Source organism: Trichomycterus rosablanca, chromosome 5 (genome assembly GCF_030014385.1).
Source record: "Trichomycterus rosablanca isolate fTriRos1 chromosome 5, fTriRos1.hap1, whole genome shotgun sequence".
NCBI classification, from domain to species: domain Eukaryota; kingdom Metazoa; phylum Chordata; class Actinopteri; order Siluriformes; family Trichomycteridae; genus Trichomycterus; species Trichomycterus rosablanca.
Genome location: NC_085992.1, coordinates 27,894,152 through 27,915,101, shown reverse-complemented (window position 1 = coordinate 27,915,101; position 20,950 = coordinate 27,894,152). Strand labels below are relative to the sequence as shown.

General features: G+C 37.7%; 1 protein-coding gene across 1 annotated transcript in view; it reads right to left on the bottom strand.

The window, feature by feature from the left end:
- Window positions 1–15,153, bottom strand: part of spred2b (sprouty related EVH1 domain containing 2b) — a 61,904-nt gene extending 46,751 nt beyond the window's left edge. Inside the window, exon 1 of the mRNA XM_062995943.1 lies at window positions 14,611–15,153. Within this exon, the coding sequence (XP_062852013.1) occupies window positions 14,611–14,636 (26 nt within the window). The 5' untranslated portion in view covers window positions 14,637–15,153. The remainder of the gene's footprint in view (window positions 1–14,610) is intronic.
- Between the last annotated feature and the right edge of the window lie 5,797 nt (window positions 15,154–20,950).

Below are 20,950 nucleotides of genomic sequence, written 5' to 3'. Positions count from 1 at the left end.
TGTATCTTAAGGATGACCACTAAATAAGTGCCACAATTTTGAGCCAATCACATTGGACAGGCATGTGAAGACAACTCAACCTTTACAAACCAAGCAAACATGTCCCCATTGGCCCACTGCAGGCTACCGGATGGCGTGGGCTTGGAAAATCTTATTCATACACACACACACACATCGGTCTAATGTGCTAGCACACCACTAAGGAGTGTTCAGGCTCACAGTTTAAAGTTCTAATCTCAGCAGAGTCACCAACATAGGTAGGTATCCACACAAACACAACCGCCCGTGTTTGAGGTAGAAAAGTCAAACAGGGTCTCTTTCCACTGCTGCTGTGATATGCAATGTCAGGGCTGGACAGGGTGCCTGCACAGGTGTGGTTGGGGGGATTCAACTCTGTGTGGCAACTAGGGATGTAACGATGCACCACAAGACAGTTAAAAATCGATTCACATGTGTAACGATTCAAATCGGTTTACTTGTATAATGAATCGATCTTTACTTTAAACAGCAGAGGGAACTGGCGCTATTCACCTCGCCTGGTTGACGTCACTACAGGGTTGCCAGGTTTGGAATTTTCCAGCCAAATTTATTTATGTGAGGATACTTTCTTTATTTGTATTACTTTTTTTTTATTTAATGTGGGATTTGTTTAAAATTTTCATTTCAGTTTTTTTTACACAAAAAGGGAAATGTGCAGCATTGTTTTGCATAGTTTGTACCTACCTCAGAAATAAAAGGGCATTCATTATTTAAATAAATAAAAGATAAGCACAAATACAGTATTTTAGTTTATTTTTTTAAAGAGAAATAATAAAAGGAAACTTTGTCATAATTTGTCTTCAATTTCATTTTGTTTAAAAAAACTATCGGGAAAAAATCGTATTGTGAACCCAGTATTGTAAATCGCATCGCATCATGGGTAGAGTGTATCGTTACATCCCTAGTGGCAACCTAACGCTGGCAGGTGAAAAGAAGTGGCCATAGATTGGACATGTGTCAGAGGAAGTGTGTGGTGATCAGGCTTGTGCATGCAGCAGCGCATTTACAATTTGGGAATTGGTAACAACTAGATTGAAAGTTAAAAAGAGGAAGAAGCCAGAAAAAAACATGTTACAAATATAATTTAATGGTTTACAATTTCAGGTTTCTGTAGGAAAATTTAGGTGCAGTTTTCAGATGGGACGTGACCTCGCTGACACTGCTTGCACTGAGACATTATTTAACACAATAAGTGCTGAGGATATCACCTTTCTGGCCAAGATAATAAATCTCAGATAAATAATAAATTTGCTACCCATGAAAAACTGCTAGTCATGAAAAACTGCTAATGCAAATGTAGTGTAGTGACACAGCAATGCCAAAAAACCACACTTTCATTTGCAATAGCTATCAAGCCATCAACTATAAGTCTCTCGTATAGCAGTTACCAGTCACAGCGTATGCCCAGAGGATTCTTCACCTAACCAAAATCACCATATAATTAGTATGTATGAAATTATATCTTGATGTGGTTTGGCTGAACTGAAACCGGTGAATGGAACCAGAAGGCCCATGTGTAAGAAAAATATTTTTATACACAAATTTACTGCTAGGAAAATAAAATGTAATGAGTCTTATATACATTTATGGCTCAGTTAACCTTAGGTAGAAAACAAAAGCACAATGCCAGTGTGTGAACCAAAATGTAATAAAAATAAAGTTACAGTGGTACCCTGTAACTGAAAATCTTGCCCTTTGTCGAGAAATTTGTACCCTTATATTCAACGTTTCCGTTAAACTCAACGTGTGTGCGACTGCTGCTTTGCTCAGCGCTCAGCTTGAGTGATGCGGTAAAACGTCATGCAAACATGAGGCGAATTTGTTTGGAATAACCGTCAAATGTATCCACATGTATCTGTGTTCAGCTCCTCCTGTTTCACTGTTAAACTTGTGTTACAGCTCGGGGTTCTGAAAAATTGTAAGAATCAGCTTTTCCGAGAGAGTCTAAAATGCTCATCATTAAAACAAAAATAATGTGATATAATCTGTAGATATAATTGCCTTGCACAAACAAGGTAAAGTACACAAAAAAGACATTGAATGAACTTGAAAACTATAAATTGAAGATCAAAGTTAAAGGAACAGTGGCTACACTACCTGGACATGGCAGAATGATGACCCTATCACAGACTGCCACCAGATTGCTGAAGAAGGAGGTGGTCAAAAACCCTCGAGAGACTGAAAAAGACCTGCAGAAAGAATTGGTGGCAGCAGGCACCAAGGTTTCAGTTTGCACACTAAGGCGCATAATAAACACTGAATGTCTATGCACCAGAACTCCAGACCTCTACTGACCCAACAGCACAATATGCTCAAATTTGACTCCAGAATACTCAAAACCAAATAAATAAGTTATGGATAATGCTGCAGCGCATGAAGGGCAAGATGGGTTTAATTAAGTATCAGGCAATCCTAGGAGAAAACATCATGTCTTCTGTGAGGAAACTGAAGCTTCGGCGTCATTAGACATTCCAACAGGACAATGATCCCAAACATACTTCAAAGTCCACCAAGGCTTAGTTTCAAAAGAAGTTCTGGAAATTTCTGGAGAGGCTGTCACAGTTGCCTGATTTGATCCCCACAGACAGACTTTGGTGGGATTTAAAGAAGGCAGCAAGCAAACCCAAGATTATTAGTGAATTGGAGGTCATTGTTCATGAGGAATGGGCTAAGATTCTTCAGGAACGCTGCCATAAGCTGGTGTCTGGCTATGCTTCACGTTTGTAGAAGGTCATAACAGCAAAAGGGTGTTATACTTAAATACTTAAACGCTTGTCATGAAGGGGTTGAGTAATTTTGAGACTTGTGTTGAATTTGGAGAAACTCCTTGTTAGTTGTGTTGAGCTATTTGGTTGATTGGTTCATTGCAAACAGCTGAAAGTTTGTACAATTTGCTAATAAAGCAAAGTCTACATGGCCAACTAAAAAGTAAGCTTACTGCCAGAAGCTAAACATAAAAAATTTTAAAAAATGTATTTATTTCATTTCAAATTTACAATAAACAGCCGCTTTGTTCAGCGCTCGGCTTGAGCGGTGGGGTAATACGTCATCAAAGTGTGCATATGAGACGAATCTGCATTTGTGTGGAATAACCATCAGATTCACTTTGAAAGCTCCACATGTATCTGTGTTTAGTTGGATTTTCCTCACTGTTTCACTTTTAAACTTGTGTTACAACTCGGGGTTCTGAGAAATTGTAAGAATCAGCTTTTTATTTCAGTGTTTTTATATTATATTTGTGGTATTCCCAGTGTGTAAGTGTCAAAAACAACCTCATTATTTTACATTAGCCTAAAAAATATGCAGTTCCACTGGACCATGGAACGCATTAACAGGTTTCCCAAACATCCTTATGGGAAAAAATACCTTAAAACTCAACACCTTTTAAAATTAACACCAGTCCTAGAACCAATTGACGTTTGACGTTGAGTTTCAAGGTACCACTGCATTTCAAATACTAAAAACTGCACAACAGCAAAGAAAGAGAAAAAGTAAAATGAAAATGTGAGGTTAATGTGTGGTGGCACCATCTGACATTTATACATGTATACAATATCTATAACCTTTATTAAGATTTCAAAACTTTCTTGAGATCACTGTCCAAGTTCAATGAACCGTATTAAGATGAACCATCTATACAGCCAGCAATGTACACATTTTGCATTTCTCAGCACTAAAAAAATCTTCAACTGGCACTGCAGCACTTCACAGATAAAGTTTTTACAACTGGAACAGCAAACAGTAGAGAAAAAGGAAATAGCTTTTAAAGCCTTTCATATAATTTGTGACCACAAAGTGCAGGCCCAGTGGTTCCACTGTCGGTTGGCGTAGTCTGGCATTTTATTCAGACACTGCAAACACTGGCTGCTTCAATCAACATACACCACAACAGACAGCAATAATATAAACCAAAAGCCCTGTCTGTTTACACAGGAATGCTGAACCTGTCAAAGTTCGGAATAAGTAACCGGTTTAAGTGGACCAACGATTCATTTGAGTCGTATGTCCAGACTGGTCACTAAAGAAGCTGTTATTCAAAAGGTCTGACATATCCTTACTGAGCACAATCCATAGCAGGGTGTGGAGACAGACCATGTTTGTAGATTCTAACAACTTCAAAAAGCCACATTGTGGACAGATCTTTTGAAACACTAACATGAAATACATTTACAAAGTGAAGAAGTAATATTTACACATTTACAAAAGATAAAGACATTTATTAGAATACTTTAAGCATTAGCTGTAACTTTACTTATAAAACCCTTTGAGTTTCAAAGTAATGTTACAATGACCATACAAACGGTTTTATTCAATATCTAATCAATAATAAAATCATTAAAAATATTTATTTTACCTTTAATGTATTAAGGGATGTAACGATGCACCACAAGACAGTTAAAAATCGGTGCACATGTGCCATGATTCAAATTGGTTATTTATTTAGGATGAACCGATATTCACATTAAACAGCAGAGGGCACTGGCGCTATTCACCTCGCCTGGTTGACGGTACCTCACAAAGTTGCCAGGTAGGGAGATTTTCCAGCCAAATGTATTTATGTGAGGATACAGTAGACCCTTGAGTTACGAACGGTTTACCATATAAACATTTCGGGTTACTAACGATCCTTTTCAACTTAACGTACGTACAAATTTCGGATTACGAACAGAAATTCGTGAAACACGTGACGTCACGAACAAGTTGACTCCAACCGTCTCTCTTTCCATATATATACAGTGAGCGAACATATGGACAGCGGACGGTGTTTTTCCAGTGTTTAATTCAAAAATAAAAATATATAATTCAATATTAAAATGTCCCCAAAGAACGTGCAGAGGAAGCATTTTTTGTTGTTGTATAATTACTCCTGCCAGTAGCTGTCACTGTGTATCAGACAGAGGGGACAGTGAGTGAGAGAGAAGAAGGAATTCGGCTCAGTAAAGTATTCTTTCTTTCATGCAATTACACCTACAAAATACAACACTATTGAAAAAAGAAGGAAATAATAGAGAAATATGAGAGTTATTATTGTTTCTGGTAGATACATTTAATAAAAAAGAAGGAAATGTATTATGGTGTATGATACAGCACACGTACTGTACTGAAATGTGATGTGTGTTGTTTTATGTACAGTACTACTGTGTATTGTTTATTACAGTAATGTCTATTCTATAATTTAAGATTTAAGGGAAAATATACTTGTATTTGTAACAAAAAAGACCATTTAGGACATTAGAGAGGTTAGGTAAGGGGGTGGTTTGGGAGATCTGGCACGGATTAATTCTATTTACATTATTTCTTATGGGAAAAATAGGTTTAACTAACAAACATTTTGACTTAAGAACAGCCCTTTGGAACCAATTAAATTCGTAAGTCAAGGGTCCAGTGTACTTTCTTTATTTGTATTATTCGTTTATTTATATAATGTTAAAATTTCATTTCAGTGTTTTTACACAATAAGCATTATTTGGTATAGTTTGTACCTACCTCAGAAATAAAAGGGCATTCATTATTTAGATAAATAAAAGGTAAGCAAGGTATTTTTTAAAGAGAAATAATAAAAGGAAACTTTGTCATAATTTGTCTTTAATTTCATTTTGTTTAAAAAAAATCGGAAAAGAATCGTATCGTGAACCCAGTATCGTGAATCGTATTGCATCATGGGTAGAGTGTATTGTTACATCCCTAATTAACACTGCACATTATAAAATTAGACTGAGCATCTGTCTTTGCCTTTAATATTGTATCCTTAAAAGTGGCCGGATAATCCGTGCATTATTTAAAATCTGTTATATTTTTTTCAGTGCTACTAAGATGTGTCAACAGCTCACAGAGTTTTTCTGAATCGTTTGTATTTATGCTGCTGATTAGCAGTGTGTCTCAGCATATTGTAGGTTTGATTCACCCAAATGCAACCACCTTTAGGGTAAATAAGAATGCTTTCTGGCTGCTTCCATATTTAGGGGTCACCACAGTGGATCTGGTCTGCATACAAGACTTGGCACGATTCTTACACCGTATGCACTTTCTGATGCAACCCTGGGTAACAGATGACACTAAACATTACAATGTATTGAATTCCAAATAAGATGTTTATATGTTTTAACAAATCTACTGATTAAAAGACATTATAACAGTGACAGTGATTCTTGCAGTCTAAAACTACCACTTCTTTGTCTAGTCATGTATTAAAAACTATAATAAGGGATCATGCACATGTAGTGATCCTTGAAATCACACTAAACATCTAAATTAAAATATGGATACTTTTATCATTTCTGTACAATACACATTTCATACGCTTTTAAACCAAGACCTAATAGCATTTGTCCATCCTTTATATGCAAATATAAACAAAAGTAAATATACAAAAACATTAACACAGTATAAAACATATAAAATTAAAGCTCATATTTTTTGGTACCAGATCCAATAAACCCAATATATGACATTAATATGTTGCCTCACTTCAAGCAAAGCTCAACAAAATAACAATCCATTATGTTTAATTAGTCAAGAAAGCCAAGCAATTGTACAGCCCTAAAAACAAACGCCCTTTTATTCACCTAGTTTCTTGAACCAAAGCAAAAGTTGGCATGTCACTCTCACATTGCACCAGCTCGTAAACATGTTCATGAACTTTTCTTTTCATATGCAGGCAGCTTCTGATTTGATCTGTAGTTTTATATCATTGCCACACATGAAAAGAAGCTCCAAAACCACAGCCACAGTGGGGAGAAAGCCTCAGGCGTAGTGGCTTCCGCTCTTCTTGGCAGGTGGGTTGAACGGTTGTAAGTTAACTGATAAGGGCAGCATGTTACTTCCTTAGATAAGACTTTGCAAACACTGCCTGGCTTGCTCGCAGCATTAGTCCAGCAGGAGGGGACGAGAAAACACAATTACTGAAGAATGTGTTTATTTAAAGATGTCTACGTGCCATCATTGCTCGCATTCATAAAGTCAGCAACACCCTTTTCCAGAGTAGACATGTTGTTGTGTACCTTCCATTCACTAAAATGTCAGAGGTGGGTTAAAGCATTCCTTTAAAGTAACTAAGTGGCTGCAAAATAGTTCCTGTCCAGGTAGCCGACTTACATGCAAAACAGAACAACTCTGGCATTAGCTATAGTCTAGCTATAGTAGTCTAAAACCATTAAAAGCTCATTTTCAGTCCAACAGCAATGATGTTTAGGGCTATAACAATGTAATGGCCAGAGTTTTAATGCCATATAGATATTATAAGAATTAAAAAGAGTGTCTATACATGGATAAGGCAAAACATTATGACCACCTTCCTAATATTATGTTGGTCCCCCTTTTGCTGCCAAAACAGCCCTGCAACTGCGACACTGTGTATTCTGACACCTTTCTATCAGAACCAGCATTAACTTCTTCAGCAATTTGAGCTACCGTAGCTCGTCTGTTGGATCGGTCCATCAGTGAACCTTGGCCGCCTATGACCCTGTCGCCGGTTTACCACTGTTCCTTCGTTGGACCACTTTTGATAGATACTGACCACTGCAGACCGGGAACATCCCACAAGAGCCGCAGTTTTGGAGATGCTCTGACCCAGTCATCTAGCCATCACAATTTGGCCCTTTGGCCATTTGGTCAAACTCACTCAAATCCTTACACTTGCCCATTTTTCCTGCTTCTAACACATCAACTTTGAGAATAAAATGTTCACTTGCTGCCTAATATATCCCACCCATTAACAGGTGCCGTGATGAAGAGATAATCAGTGTCATTCAGTTCACCTGTCTGTGGTCATGATGTTATACCTGGTCGGTGTAATCATGTTTGTATATTAGCAGTTTTAAAATACCATCAATACACTGGTTACTCAAAGCACTGCTGGTTTAGTAGCCATGCTAGTCTTGCTGTTTCAGGAAACTGTCCAGGAGCAAACAAGAGCTTAGTGTTACTCTTACTTGGTGGATGGGTTGGTTTGCATTCAAGCGATTTTTAATTGTTGTTACCCAGTATCACTTAGTATGACAAAGTGGTTATTTGCATGCAGAAGAAAAGAACCGGACCAATTTCAATCAGATCGATCTAAATTAGATTATTTTTAGGATTAACATTTTTTTGTAAGAATCGTATTGCTTCACAGGGTGGAATGTGTTTTTATAAGGCAGCTTTGAGCAAGTGACACGATTGGAGAATAATTCTCTGAAGCAAGTACGAGTCCACATTGGGATCTGTCTGTTTATTTACTCTGAGGTGAACTGAGCTGTATCATTGTAGTATGTGTGGAGTTGGTATACGTGTATCAGGGTAATATGGGTAGTGCTGATACAAGTGAATAATGGCGCACAGTGTATCAGGGTAGTATGGGTGGTGTTGGTACAAAGGTAACAAGCTTATCAGTGCTGCAGGTGTTTTATAAACACTGTTACACCTTAGACATCCACAGTACACTACTACACAACTACTGCACACCTGATTTAAGCCAGTGATGTTATGCTGTGTTCTGATTAAATCTAGTTACTCTGGATTTTAGACTTTCAGAAAATACCCTCTGACTAAAGAAAATGCTGATTCCTCGTAGTTGCAACAGATTAGCCTCACTGAACAAAAATATATATAGATTTCCTATCACCATTTACAGATAGTTATATAAATAAATATTAATATACTTTAAAAAATGCAGTCTAACATTTAATCTAACAATTATTCTCTCAAAATAAATGATTAATCAAACTTGCAGCCTGATTTAAGAATACACATTTAGACCAGCCACTGCGCACAGTAAACATAGACTACGGCTTTTTTCATATTTAAAACACTCCCCTATCTATTATCCTTGGAAGGTGTTACCAAAACTGCCCTTCCTGACCCTCAGCTTATTTCTGAATGGCCAGTTATAGAAGTGGACTGAGCAGGAGGTCTGTGCCGTTGTTACCAGAGGCCACATAGCCATTACCATACGAGTGCTGAAATTAAAAGGGCCTCGTTTGCTGCGGCAACGCTTTGAAAGAGAGGGGTTTTTGTCAATGGAAAAGGAACAACAGGTTCAATAAAGTGCAGATAATGGTTTCCTGTCTGGGACATAACTGAAGGACTATTAGTGCTCCCTCCCAGCAGGCAGAGGGGTGGAGGGAATGATGACAAGGCACTCATTCTCTGTAAGACCGAGAGCCCTGTTCGGACAGGCCTGTTTTACAGCAGCACAGTGGCTTACACGAATGCATTTTACTACTCGACCTGGCCAGTAAAGTTCTGGAAACATTCCAATTCAAAATTAACAGCTGGACAAAATGCATATACACATTTACACTGCATTATATTCATCCGCAACTAAACATAAAATCAAAATAAGCTCTGATCTTAAGAATACACTGAAAATAAGAGTGCTCTGTTAACCGCTATCACTTAATTCCTAAGTTTCCGCGTGGGCGGTAAGAGTTGTTCTGCTCGCCGTTCTAAAAACAATGTACCATGCACTGCCTGCTGAGGTAAACATTTATTCACTTTACAGTGTTGGCTCACATGATCGACTTATCAATTTATTTTTCGGAACCACATACAATGACAAAAGGTTCTTATTTGTAAGATAATTAGATAATTTACAAAGTGTTTACATCACTAAACAGACCAATAAAAATTTTTAGAAGTCACACTCTTTTTCACAGTTACCTGTTCACTGACAAAATAATAAGTAATATTAAACTGCACTTACTGTTGAAAAATAAAACTGAAATAGTACCAAACATCCCATAATAAATTGTTTAACACTGATGACCGACCAATGACCCTTTAAACAAGCCGTAAACATAGCTCAAGGAGTAATTAACAATGAGGGTCAAAAGTCTGAGACTACAAGGTATAAAATGCTTGTAAAATTAATTGAATTAAGTACAATACACCGATCAGCCATAACATTAAGATTAAAAATCCATTTTATCAGCTTCACTTACCATATAGAAGCACTCTGTAGTTCTACAATTACTGACTGTAGTCCATCTGTTTCTCTACATACTTTTTAATATCCTTTTACCCTGTTCTTGAATGGTCAGGACCCCCACAGGACCACTACAGAGTAGGTATTATTTAGGTGGTGGATCATTCTCAGCACTGCAGTTACACTGACATGGTGGTGGTGTGTTAGTGTGTGTTGTGCTGGTATGAGTGGATAAGATGGAGTTTTTAAACACCTCACTGTCCCTGCTGGACTGAGAATAGTCCACCAACCAAAAATATCCAGCCAACAACGCCCCATGAGCAGCGTCCTGTGACCACTGATGAAGGTCCCAAAGATGACCAACTCAAACAGCAGCAATAGATGAGTGATTGTCTCTGACTTTACATCTACAAGGTGGACCAACTAGGTAGGAGTGTCTAATAGAGTGGACAGTGAGTGGACACGGTATTTAAGAACTCCAGCAGCACTGCTGTGTCTGATCCACTCATACCAGCACAACACACACCATGTCTATCAATGCAGGGCTGAGAATGATCCACCACCTAAACAATACCTGCTCTGTTGTGGTCCTGTGGGGGTCCTGACCATTGAAGAACAGAGTAAATGATGTTAAAAAAGTATGTAGAGAAATAGATGGACTACAGTCAGTAATTGTAGAACTACAAAGTGCTTCTATATGGTAAGTGGAGCTGATAAAATGGACAGTAAGTGTAGAAACAAGGAGGTGGTTTTAATGTTATGGCTGATCGGTGTATGTATGTGTGTGTGTGTGTGTGTATATATATATATATATATATATATATATATTATAATTTTTTTTTAAGCATTAGGTTAAATTTGACAAAGATATGAATTTACTGCAAGTAAATGATAGGTATTTATTACAACATGCTTTGGTATTCAAACATTTATGATTTAAATATTAATTATCTGCAACATTCAATAAAAAAATAGCAGAAGTGCAAAGTGCTTCATAAGCAGCATTAACTAAGAAGTTGCAACCGTAAGTTGCTCCAAAAACAGAATTACGACAGACTACTAAAGCCATATCCTGTGATCATTTCCTCTGCATGAGGACACAAAAAACTTTACGTTCAGTTTAGCAACAAGGTCAATTCAAGAGCAAAGCAAAACAGGTCAATGCCTGTATTGACCCAACACAGACAATATCTATCTACCATTACTCCTTCCAGCCATGTGCATCTGATCACATTTTCCATCACGCTGCCAGGGGTACAAAATACACTTTAGCGCAGCATTGTCTCAAATCTAATTCCTCCAAGAAACTAAGGCCAAAGAGGCCAAAGTGTAGATTATGCCATCTTTAATAAATTAAACTGCATTTAGAACATAAGCTGATTTGAGTAAAGCTGTTATTGTTAAACAAGAGGCTAACAAAATGCAGGCCTCGGCTGTATATCCTCTTACAGAAAATGAAATAGTCAATTTTACAGATTTTAAATCAATGAAAGTCATGTTGAAAAATGTGCATGGTAAATCGCTTCACAGATGATCGTCTGCTTACTGTATTATCTAGCATGAATGAATACCATACTAAGAGGAAGTAGTGATCTAAAGGCCCTGACAGTGTATAATTAATTAGACTACATTCTTAATTCTAACAAAAGCACTTATATGATTTATTAAACATATGCCATATAAGTAATTACCATACAGATTATCCGTGTTTATGGAAATTTTTTGAAGAGCATACAGGTTTGTAGATTAATAAAGTCTTAAGTAAAAGCAAAACCTGGCTCACTTAGTCACCGTGAAAATGAGGATGTGAAATTGACTCTTCTGCTCTGAATTGGTCATAGCTGTACTGACCTTTAGCTGAATGTCATTTTTTTCATATCAATCAATAGATGTTCTGTTAAGACTAAATTTACCATTAATATGTTTTAAGGTAGTACAAGAAAAATGTGTGGCAAAACATTTATATTTTATATATTTTAACTAAATTATTGTTAATACATTTTGCAGAAAAACCTACTGTTATGCACAATTTCTTTGGCATTTTGTTAATCTTTGCCAACAATTAATGCTTTCATTTTTTTTTTATTTAGTACTCATTTTAATTAGCAGCCTAAATCAACTATAGACATCACATTTTACAGTCCTTCTCTAGTCTGCTCTTCTAAACTTCTAATTTATTTACTTTCATATAATTAGGCCTGTCCTCACAGGCAACCGTGGTGAGTAGTACACACCAATAGTAGTCCACGGACAGGTTGTTGCCATCGGACATAAAGGCCAGGGCTACTGTGATTCAAAATGTAGATTGTGATGATGAGGGAAATGTGTGACAAACTGTGTGTTGTGTACTGTGTGCTGTGTATTAAGGCTGCATAGTCACAACCCAGTCAAAGCGTTTATGCTAATTCCAGTCCACCATCAAAAGTAACAACGATGGGTACACAGGTATCAGAACTGAACATCAGACAAATCCTGTTTTCTCCAAGATCAGATGTGTAATCTGCGGAAGAGATGGCACCAGGGTTCACTCCAGGACAATCCACCCTATAACATACAGGATTTGAAGGACCTGTTGGTAAAGTCCTGGTACCAGATATCACAGGACAACTTCAGGTTTCTTTTGGAGTCCATGTCTCAGTGGGTCAGAACTGTTTTCACAGCATATTATGTGGGTGGTCCTAATATTGTGACTGATCAGTGTATTATTTAGACACACTTAATTTATTGACTTCACTGACTTTCTCATTTACATTTACGGCATTTAGCAGACGCTCCTATCCAGAGCGACTTACAGAGGTGCTTCCATAGCAAACATTTCATTACTCTAGTTGAAGTAAACAACTGTCCAAGAACACAAATCTGCTAAAACCCTGATAGAACCAAAACATTTTTGTTTGTTTGTTTTTTTGAAGGAATTGAAAGTGTAAGTAAGTACAAGTCAGCTTAAGTGCTTAGTAAAAAGGTGGGTTTTTAATCGTTTTTTAAAGTTCAAATATTCATGTATGCTTATTTATCCCAAACAGCCTTGGGTTGCTTGAGAAAGCTATCCTACGGTGTTTTGTTACAGCTAAGATAAAAAAAAACTTTTTTTTTTATGTTAAAAAGACTCAAGTTGTTATTTTGAGAAAGTTTTTTTTTTTTTTTTTTAATTAAAACCTAAGAATGAGTATAATCCATGGCTGCGTTCCAAACTGCGCACTGCAACACTAAGTAGTGGGTCAAAATAGAACAGGTCTAGTGAACAACGCGGTCGTGTGCAGATTTGGATATGGACACGTCCAGTTGTTATGCTAACATGCGCGAATCAACGTACTGAATGGCGCTTCCTGACGGTTGCAGCTCTTTTATGAATGAGAGCAGCGTCATGCGACCCCGGCGAGAACAGGAAAACAACAACTGCCTCTGGCTGAACTGTGCCAAAGGAGACGCCATTCAATCTCAAGAGTCAATGTTGCCTCACTTGTTACCACAGCGTCATGTTAACACGGTGTTTTAACTGCCGTTTTACTTTACATGTAGTCAAAAACAACAAGGAGAGCGTCATAGAAGTGACGAATATAGGCCTTGTGCGCCGACTACTCCAAATTAGGTATACAATTGTGTATTATTCACACAGACACGTTTGTAAAGAATGCAAGACGCCTTTCCTGTGAGTAAATACTGAAATGCATTGATGCAAATCCGGACAGTTTATTCAACGTACAACACGCAATACAGTTGACCTTCACAATCGATTTTATATGAAATACGCAGGCTTACACAGCACTAATCCAGCTTCATGTGCGACTGAAGTGTGAGTAAAAATACTATACATGAGAAATAGCGTGTAAAAACAGTGGGGAGACAATAATGCTGATTTCTGAATGGATATATAACAGAATTCCATACAGCACGTCAACAGGCTGATACAGGCAAATATTTGTAGCAATTTGAATTGAAAAAATGCAGCCGTCGATTAAGACGATTGGTTCAGCTGCTGTGCTGTCACGCTAACTGTATGTATCTTTAAATCGTACAGAATACAGCGATCCTACGTGTCTTAAATTAGAATAAACAGACTTTTCAATCCTATGGATAATAAAACACAGCGAAATTTGGCAACGCATCAGCCTGCCAGGTCGTGTTATTGTTTTTATGAATGAAGCACTGTATGCAAATGAGTGCAATTCAAAAAGACGGGGGAGTAAAAAGAAAACACTAATGGCGGATACATTGCAGTCATTCAGCTCTACTGTCCTTTCTATAAGTAAATATACATATAGAGGAAGGCGCAATCTGATAAACAAATAAGGCATTAAATGCGTTTTGTAAACAATAGCTTAATAAACGGTGCGTGTATGTGCGAACGTGTCAGGCTAAAAAATACGCTTATTTTAAGAAGATCGTTAAATAGCTTTAGTTGGAAAATGTTTCCGAACCGCCCTCCAGTCTTTTCTTCCCTCCCCTAAACTAGAGAGGGCCCAGCAGTCCCCCCCATTTTCATCCCCCGTCTGTCAATATAAAACATTTAACCCCAAAATAGTTCTCTAAACTTAACCCCCGCAGCCCGACCTATGATCCGTACACATTCACACAGCAAAACACAAAACAGCAGACAAACAAGTGCAGCTAAAAACGACATTAATATTCGTGCGAGAAGAAAAAAGCAGATAATTGTGTGTACGTACTCGTTTGGGTGTGTTTCTTCAATCATTTTTTCGTTTCACCTAGTACAAAATCCCACAACGGGTGCACTCGTTTCTTCGCTCGTCATTTTTTCTTTGCCCCTCTGTGTAGTCCCAATTAAATCCGTCACATATCTCCTTTAACCAGTTTCTCCAGATTCGGTTTGTTTTTGTTCTCCTCTTCGTCCCCCGTTTCTGATCCCTCTTTCCTCTTCTTTTCTCCTACAAGGCGAACCAGTTGCTGATGACCGTGATAAACAACGCTGAATCCTCAAACGCCCGTCAGTATCCTCCCGGTTGTATTTTTGCGTCAGACTTAGTTTAGAAAGGAAGGTTTGCATGTATTACGACCGTGCAATAGTAATAGTAGTGCTTGCTGGGTGGTGGTTGGTGCTGAGGGTGGCCCCGTACGAGCCCCATCTCTCTTTACTCCATGTTGGATTGTGCAGCAGGAGCAGACCAGCGCGCACACGCGCGCACACACACACACACACACACACACACACACACACACACACACAGAGAGAGAGAGAGAGAGAGCAGGGCGGAAGCGATGACGTCACAATTGCACCCCATTCGACTGCAGGCTCAACGACTTTAGTCTACGTCTGAAACACAGTTCACTTCACACCACATACCAGCACACTGATCATCATGTGGTGCGTGCTGGGGAGACGGATTTTTACGTTTTACTGTATTGTACAGACCATAATACTAGCTAAGACCACCCCTTTCTCATGGAATATTATTAATTCTTTGCGGCATGAGTTAAAAATGTAATCTATGCTGTCATGATTGCATCACAATTGAAACTTATTATTCTTATGATTATTACTTATGAATCTTATTTTTCTTATTTTAGTACAGTGGTACCTTGAAACTCAACGTCAATTAGTTCTGGAACTGGCGTTGAGTTTCAAGGTATTTTTTCCCATAAGGATTTATTATAAACCTGTTAATGCGTTCATGGTCCCGTGGACTTGCATATATTTTAGGCTTATGTAAAATAATGGGGTTGTTTTTGACACTTATAGACTGAAAATAACATAACAGAAATATAATATAAAAACACTGAAATAAAAAGCTGATTCTTACAATTTCTCAGAACCTCGAGCTGTAACACAAGTTTAAAAGTGAAACTGAGGAAATTCCAACTAAACACTAGGGATGTAACGTTGCAGTTAAAAACAACACAGTTAAAAATCGATTCACATGTGTAAGGATTCAAATCGGTTTACATGTATAATGAATCGATATTCACTTTAAACAGCAGAGGGCGGGCCGCTCAGGTGGCGCAGCGGTAAAAACACACACTGGACCCAGAGCTGGGATCTCGAATACATCGTATCGAATCTCAGCTCTGCCTTGCCGGCTGAGGATGAGCGGCCACGTGAACAACGATTTGCCTGTTGTTCATATGGGCGGGACTAAGCCGGAGGGGGTCTCTGTCTCATGGTGCAATTACGACCTCTGCTGGCTGATTGATGGCGCCTGCACAGAGATGAGAAAAGAGTGCTCTTAGGGTGTGTCCCTCCATACACGCAGCTAAGCTGCACTGCACTCGTCAAAGTGTAGGTGATAAGATGCATACTGCATGCTGCCCACGTGTCGGAGGGGGCGTGGGTTAGCTTTGTTCTCCTAAATCAGAGCAGAGATCGGCATTGGTGGAGAGGAAGCATGATGCAATGGGGCAATTGGACGTGCTAAAAATGGGAGAAAATGCATAAAGAAAATATATTAAAAAACAATTAACAGCAGATTCACCTCACCTGTTTGACGTCACTACAGGGTTGCCAGGTTCGGAATTTTCCAGCCAAATTTATTCATGTGAGGATACTTTCTTTATTTGTATTATTCATTTATTTATTTAATGTGGGATTTGTTTTAAAATTTCATTTAAGTTTTTTTTACACAAAAATGGAAATGTGCAGCATTGTTTTGCATAGTTTGTACCTACCTCAGAATAAAAGAACATTCATTATTTAGATAAATAAAAGATAAGCACAAATACAGTATTATATAAAAGGAAAATTTGTCATCATTTGTCTTCAATTTCATTTTGTTTAAAAAATCGGGAAAAAATCGTTTTGTGAACCCATTATCGTAAATCGAATCGCATCGTGGGTAGAGTGTATCGTTACATCCATACTAAACACAGATACATCTGGACGCTATCAGAGTGAATCTGACGATTGTTCCACACAAATGCAGTTTCGTCTCATATGCACACACTGATGACGTATTACTGCACTGCTCAAGCCGAGTGCTGAACAAAGCTGTTCATTGTTAATTAAATAAATACATAAAAAAACAAAAAACAATCTGAACGTGTTAAGTTTAAGGGAAACGTTGAGTTTAAGGGTATACATTTCTCGATGAAGGGCATCGAGTTTCAAAGATTTTGAGTTTAGCGGACATTGAGGTACAAGGTACCACTGTATCTCAAAGGTGCTGTTCTTATCTGACAGGAAGGGATTGCATTGTGGGGGTGCTGGAGCCTATCCCAACTTTTCAATGGGCACAAGGCACACAGTAACACCCTGGACAGGGCGCCAGTCTATTGCAGGGCAGACACACATACATACATACACACATTCACCTATAGGGCAATTCAGTGTCTCCAATTAACCTGACTGCATGATTTTGGACTGTGGGAGGAAACCGGAGATCCCGGAGGAAACCCAAGCAGACACATGAGAACATGCAAACTCTGCACAGAAAGGACCCGGACCGCCCCACTTGGGGATCAAACCAGGACCTTCTTGCTGTGACAGTGCTTCTTGCTGTGACAGTGCTACCCACCGAGCCACCGTGCCACCCCACCTAAGCAACAGGTAAAGAAAATAAGCAGATTTTAAAATGTACAGTAACACACATGCTAAATGTGAGACTGTATTATGCAGAAGTTTGGATACCCTTAATAAATGGCATGTTTTTGAAAATAAGTAAAAATAAGCTATAAAATAAATCACATTTTTAACAGGATAGAAACATTGTCACATTTTAAGCATAATTATGGTATGTTTATTATTAATACATTAGAAGGGAACATTAATATACGTATAATGTGGCATATGGAAAAGTCATAGCACATTTAATAAATGAAATGTGCAGAAATTGAGTTAAGTTTGTTTAATAAATTGGATGCTTACACTTATTTTTCCTTAGAAAACCAACATGTACCCAACAATGTACCCACTGCTGCAAATACGAGTGTATCAGCACTTATAATTTATTACAGAGCAGCAGAAGGTGGTGAAGTGCTACTTCAGGGTATCATTTCCTGCAGGACGTGTAATCAAGAGCAAAGGTGGACAGCCTGTCTGGCTCCATCCCAAACCACACACACTACCACACTAAACAGTACCTGACCATAGCATATGTGACATACTATATATGTAGTGCGGTAGTATGCTGTTTAGGACGTAACTTTTATCAGTCTCCTTTCTAAGAAAGCTGGGGATAAGAGGGGCTTTGATCAGGCTTTTCTACATCTGACAGGGATGTTAAACAGAAACAGAGCCGGTTCAAATTCCTCCCTGATCACTTCTCAATCGGCGCCATTCTCAAAAAGATTAACCACTTAATCATTGCTTTAGTACCAGGGAGACGTGGCTACTGCTTAGTCTGTCTAAAATAAAAGGATAAAATTTCATACGATCATCTAAAAAATCCAGTCAAGACACACATGATCAGGATTCCCTGTTAAATGTAGAATGCACACTTGGTTGGTTAACTACTTTAGCAGTAATGGAATCCTCAGCTGGGTTTAGTTGTGAATGTTATTTGGATGCCACCAACTGGTCAAAATAGGTATTGGAGGCTATTCGTACATGACAGTTTTTCCTTATTTCAAACTCCAAACTTTTCATTCATATCATTCAAAATCAGTTTTGCACATCTTTGAAAACGAATTGCATCATTTAGCACACTTTAGACACCTAGAAACACTGGCCCTGAAAAAGCTACAGTGCTACCCTGACTACCAGTTAGTCTCACTCATGTTGCACATAAGTATTAATCATGTTAGATGGGACTTTCCTGGGAAAAGGGGAGTTGTCCCCCTCAAATAATAACTGTAAAAAATAACTATACATTGGTACCTTGTAAATCAACTTCCCTCAAATGGGTCATTACAATTCGGTGCCTTTTGTGTCCCCAGTACTGATCATTGTATTTATTAAGTATATTTTAAACAATACAAATTTCTAAACATCTTACTGAAATAATTAACACTTTCAAATAATAAACACAATGTTTTCTACCTTCCCTCCAAAATGACTGTATACATTTTACACTGTTTTTATCTTTTAGATACCAAAGGTTTTCCCATGTCCCGAGTGCTGTTTATTCTGATTTAGTGATGGATATATGAGGTTTAATCATGAAAACAGTCCTCAGTCCTTTAATACTGTTTAAAAGGTTTGCCTAAGTCCCTCTAAACCTTGGATTTTTTTCTTTATGAGGTTCTTTTTTTTGCTGCTTATAAGGGTTTTTCACACATCCCTCAAGTTGCTGTCCACCCTGTTCTTTCTTACTACTGTCTTTCAAAATAAAACGCTGTTTTACATACTGACATCATTTCCTGGAGCTCACATGATCTTTGAAACTTAACGCTGTTTGTCGAGAAATTTGTACCCTTAAACTCACCGTTTTCCCTGTTGTGTTTAGTTTGTTTTTTTAAAATTTATTTATTTAATTTCAAATTAACAATGAACAACCGCTTTATTCTGCACTCGGCTTGAGCGGTGCGGTAATACCTCATCAAAGTGTGCATATGAGACGAATCTGCATTTGTGTGGAATAACCGTCAGATTCACTCTCAAAGCGTCAACATGTATCATGTGTTTATCTGAATTTTTCTCACTGTTTCACTTTTAAACTTGTGTTACAGCTCGGGGTTCTGAGAAATTGTAAGAATCAGCTTTTTATTTCAGTGTTTTTATATTATATTTGTGTTATTTTCAGTGTATAAGTGTCAAGTCAAAAACAACCCCATTATTTTACATAGGCCTAAAATATATGCAAGTCCATTAACAGGTTTCCTATACAATACCTTGAAAATACCTTGAAACTCAATGCCTTTTAGACTCAACACCACTCCCAGAACCAATTGATGCTGAGTTTCAAGGTACCGCTGTATTATTTAAATAATATATAGTAATAAGTTGCACTGTAATATAGTAATTTCCTCACTTTTAAACTTGGCATGTTCATGTGACGGTGGAGCAGCTGCTTAAAATTGCACTTTCAGTATGTTTGCCAATTCAGTCTTGTGGCACTAAACCCACCATGACATTGACCAGTAAAAAGTAAACAGTAAAAATAAATGAAAGAAAGAGCAATACAGATTTTTATAGAAATCATGGTCTTTATTTTAATCAGCGTAAGGCATTTATGCTCAAATAAAAAAAAGAGATCCAGTCACATTAACCATTCTAGACATGGCAATACACATACAAAGATTCTAAGTAGCCTCTAGTATCAGTGACACTCTGAGAAGCAGACATAAACATAAAAAAATCCAATAACCTTTTCATGTCTGTATGTTATTTATCAAATCATTACCATCAGCCCTACTGGATTACCCCCTTAGCTTCAGTTACAAACTGACTCCCTTAAATTCGTCAAACTAAAAAATGAACTTCACATAACTACACGTTGTTGTATTCGATGCCAGATACAGTTTTAATAATGCACTGCAAAAAAAGAATTCATTAAAAACAATAAGCAAAACAAAAAAGTCAACGTTCCAAAAAATACAAAACAAATACTTCTACATTTAAACATCTGATCACCCTCTGGAATAAGTGGGAACTGGAAATGACTGGCCAATGTTAATTTTAAAGGTATTAAATCAATGATGAATGAGGGAAGAGGTGACCAGAATAATTATTTTTGCTGGTAAATAAAAAAATAGAAAAATCAAATCAACATTAGCCCAACACACCAAAACCCTGAGCACGAGAACTCATTAGGACAAACACTGGACATGACAAGGACAAAGGACAGGGAGAGAGACAGAAAGGGAGAAGAGAGAATGGGAAACTGCTCAGTGTTTGCTCTTATGCAGAGACAGACAACTGACACATAGCTCAAACTCTCCAAATAACCATAACTAAAGCTGCAGTATGTAATATTCAGTATATCCTTAATATGAAGCTGCATATATATACACCGATCAACCATAACATTAAAACCACCTCCTTAATTCTACACTCACTGTCCATTTTATCAGCTCCACTTACCATATGGAAGCACTTTGTATTTGTGCAATTACTGACTGTAGTCCATCTGTTTCTCTACATGCATTGTTACCCCCTTTCACCCTGTTCTTCAATGG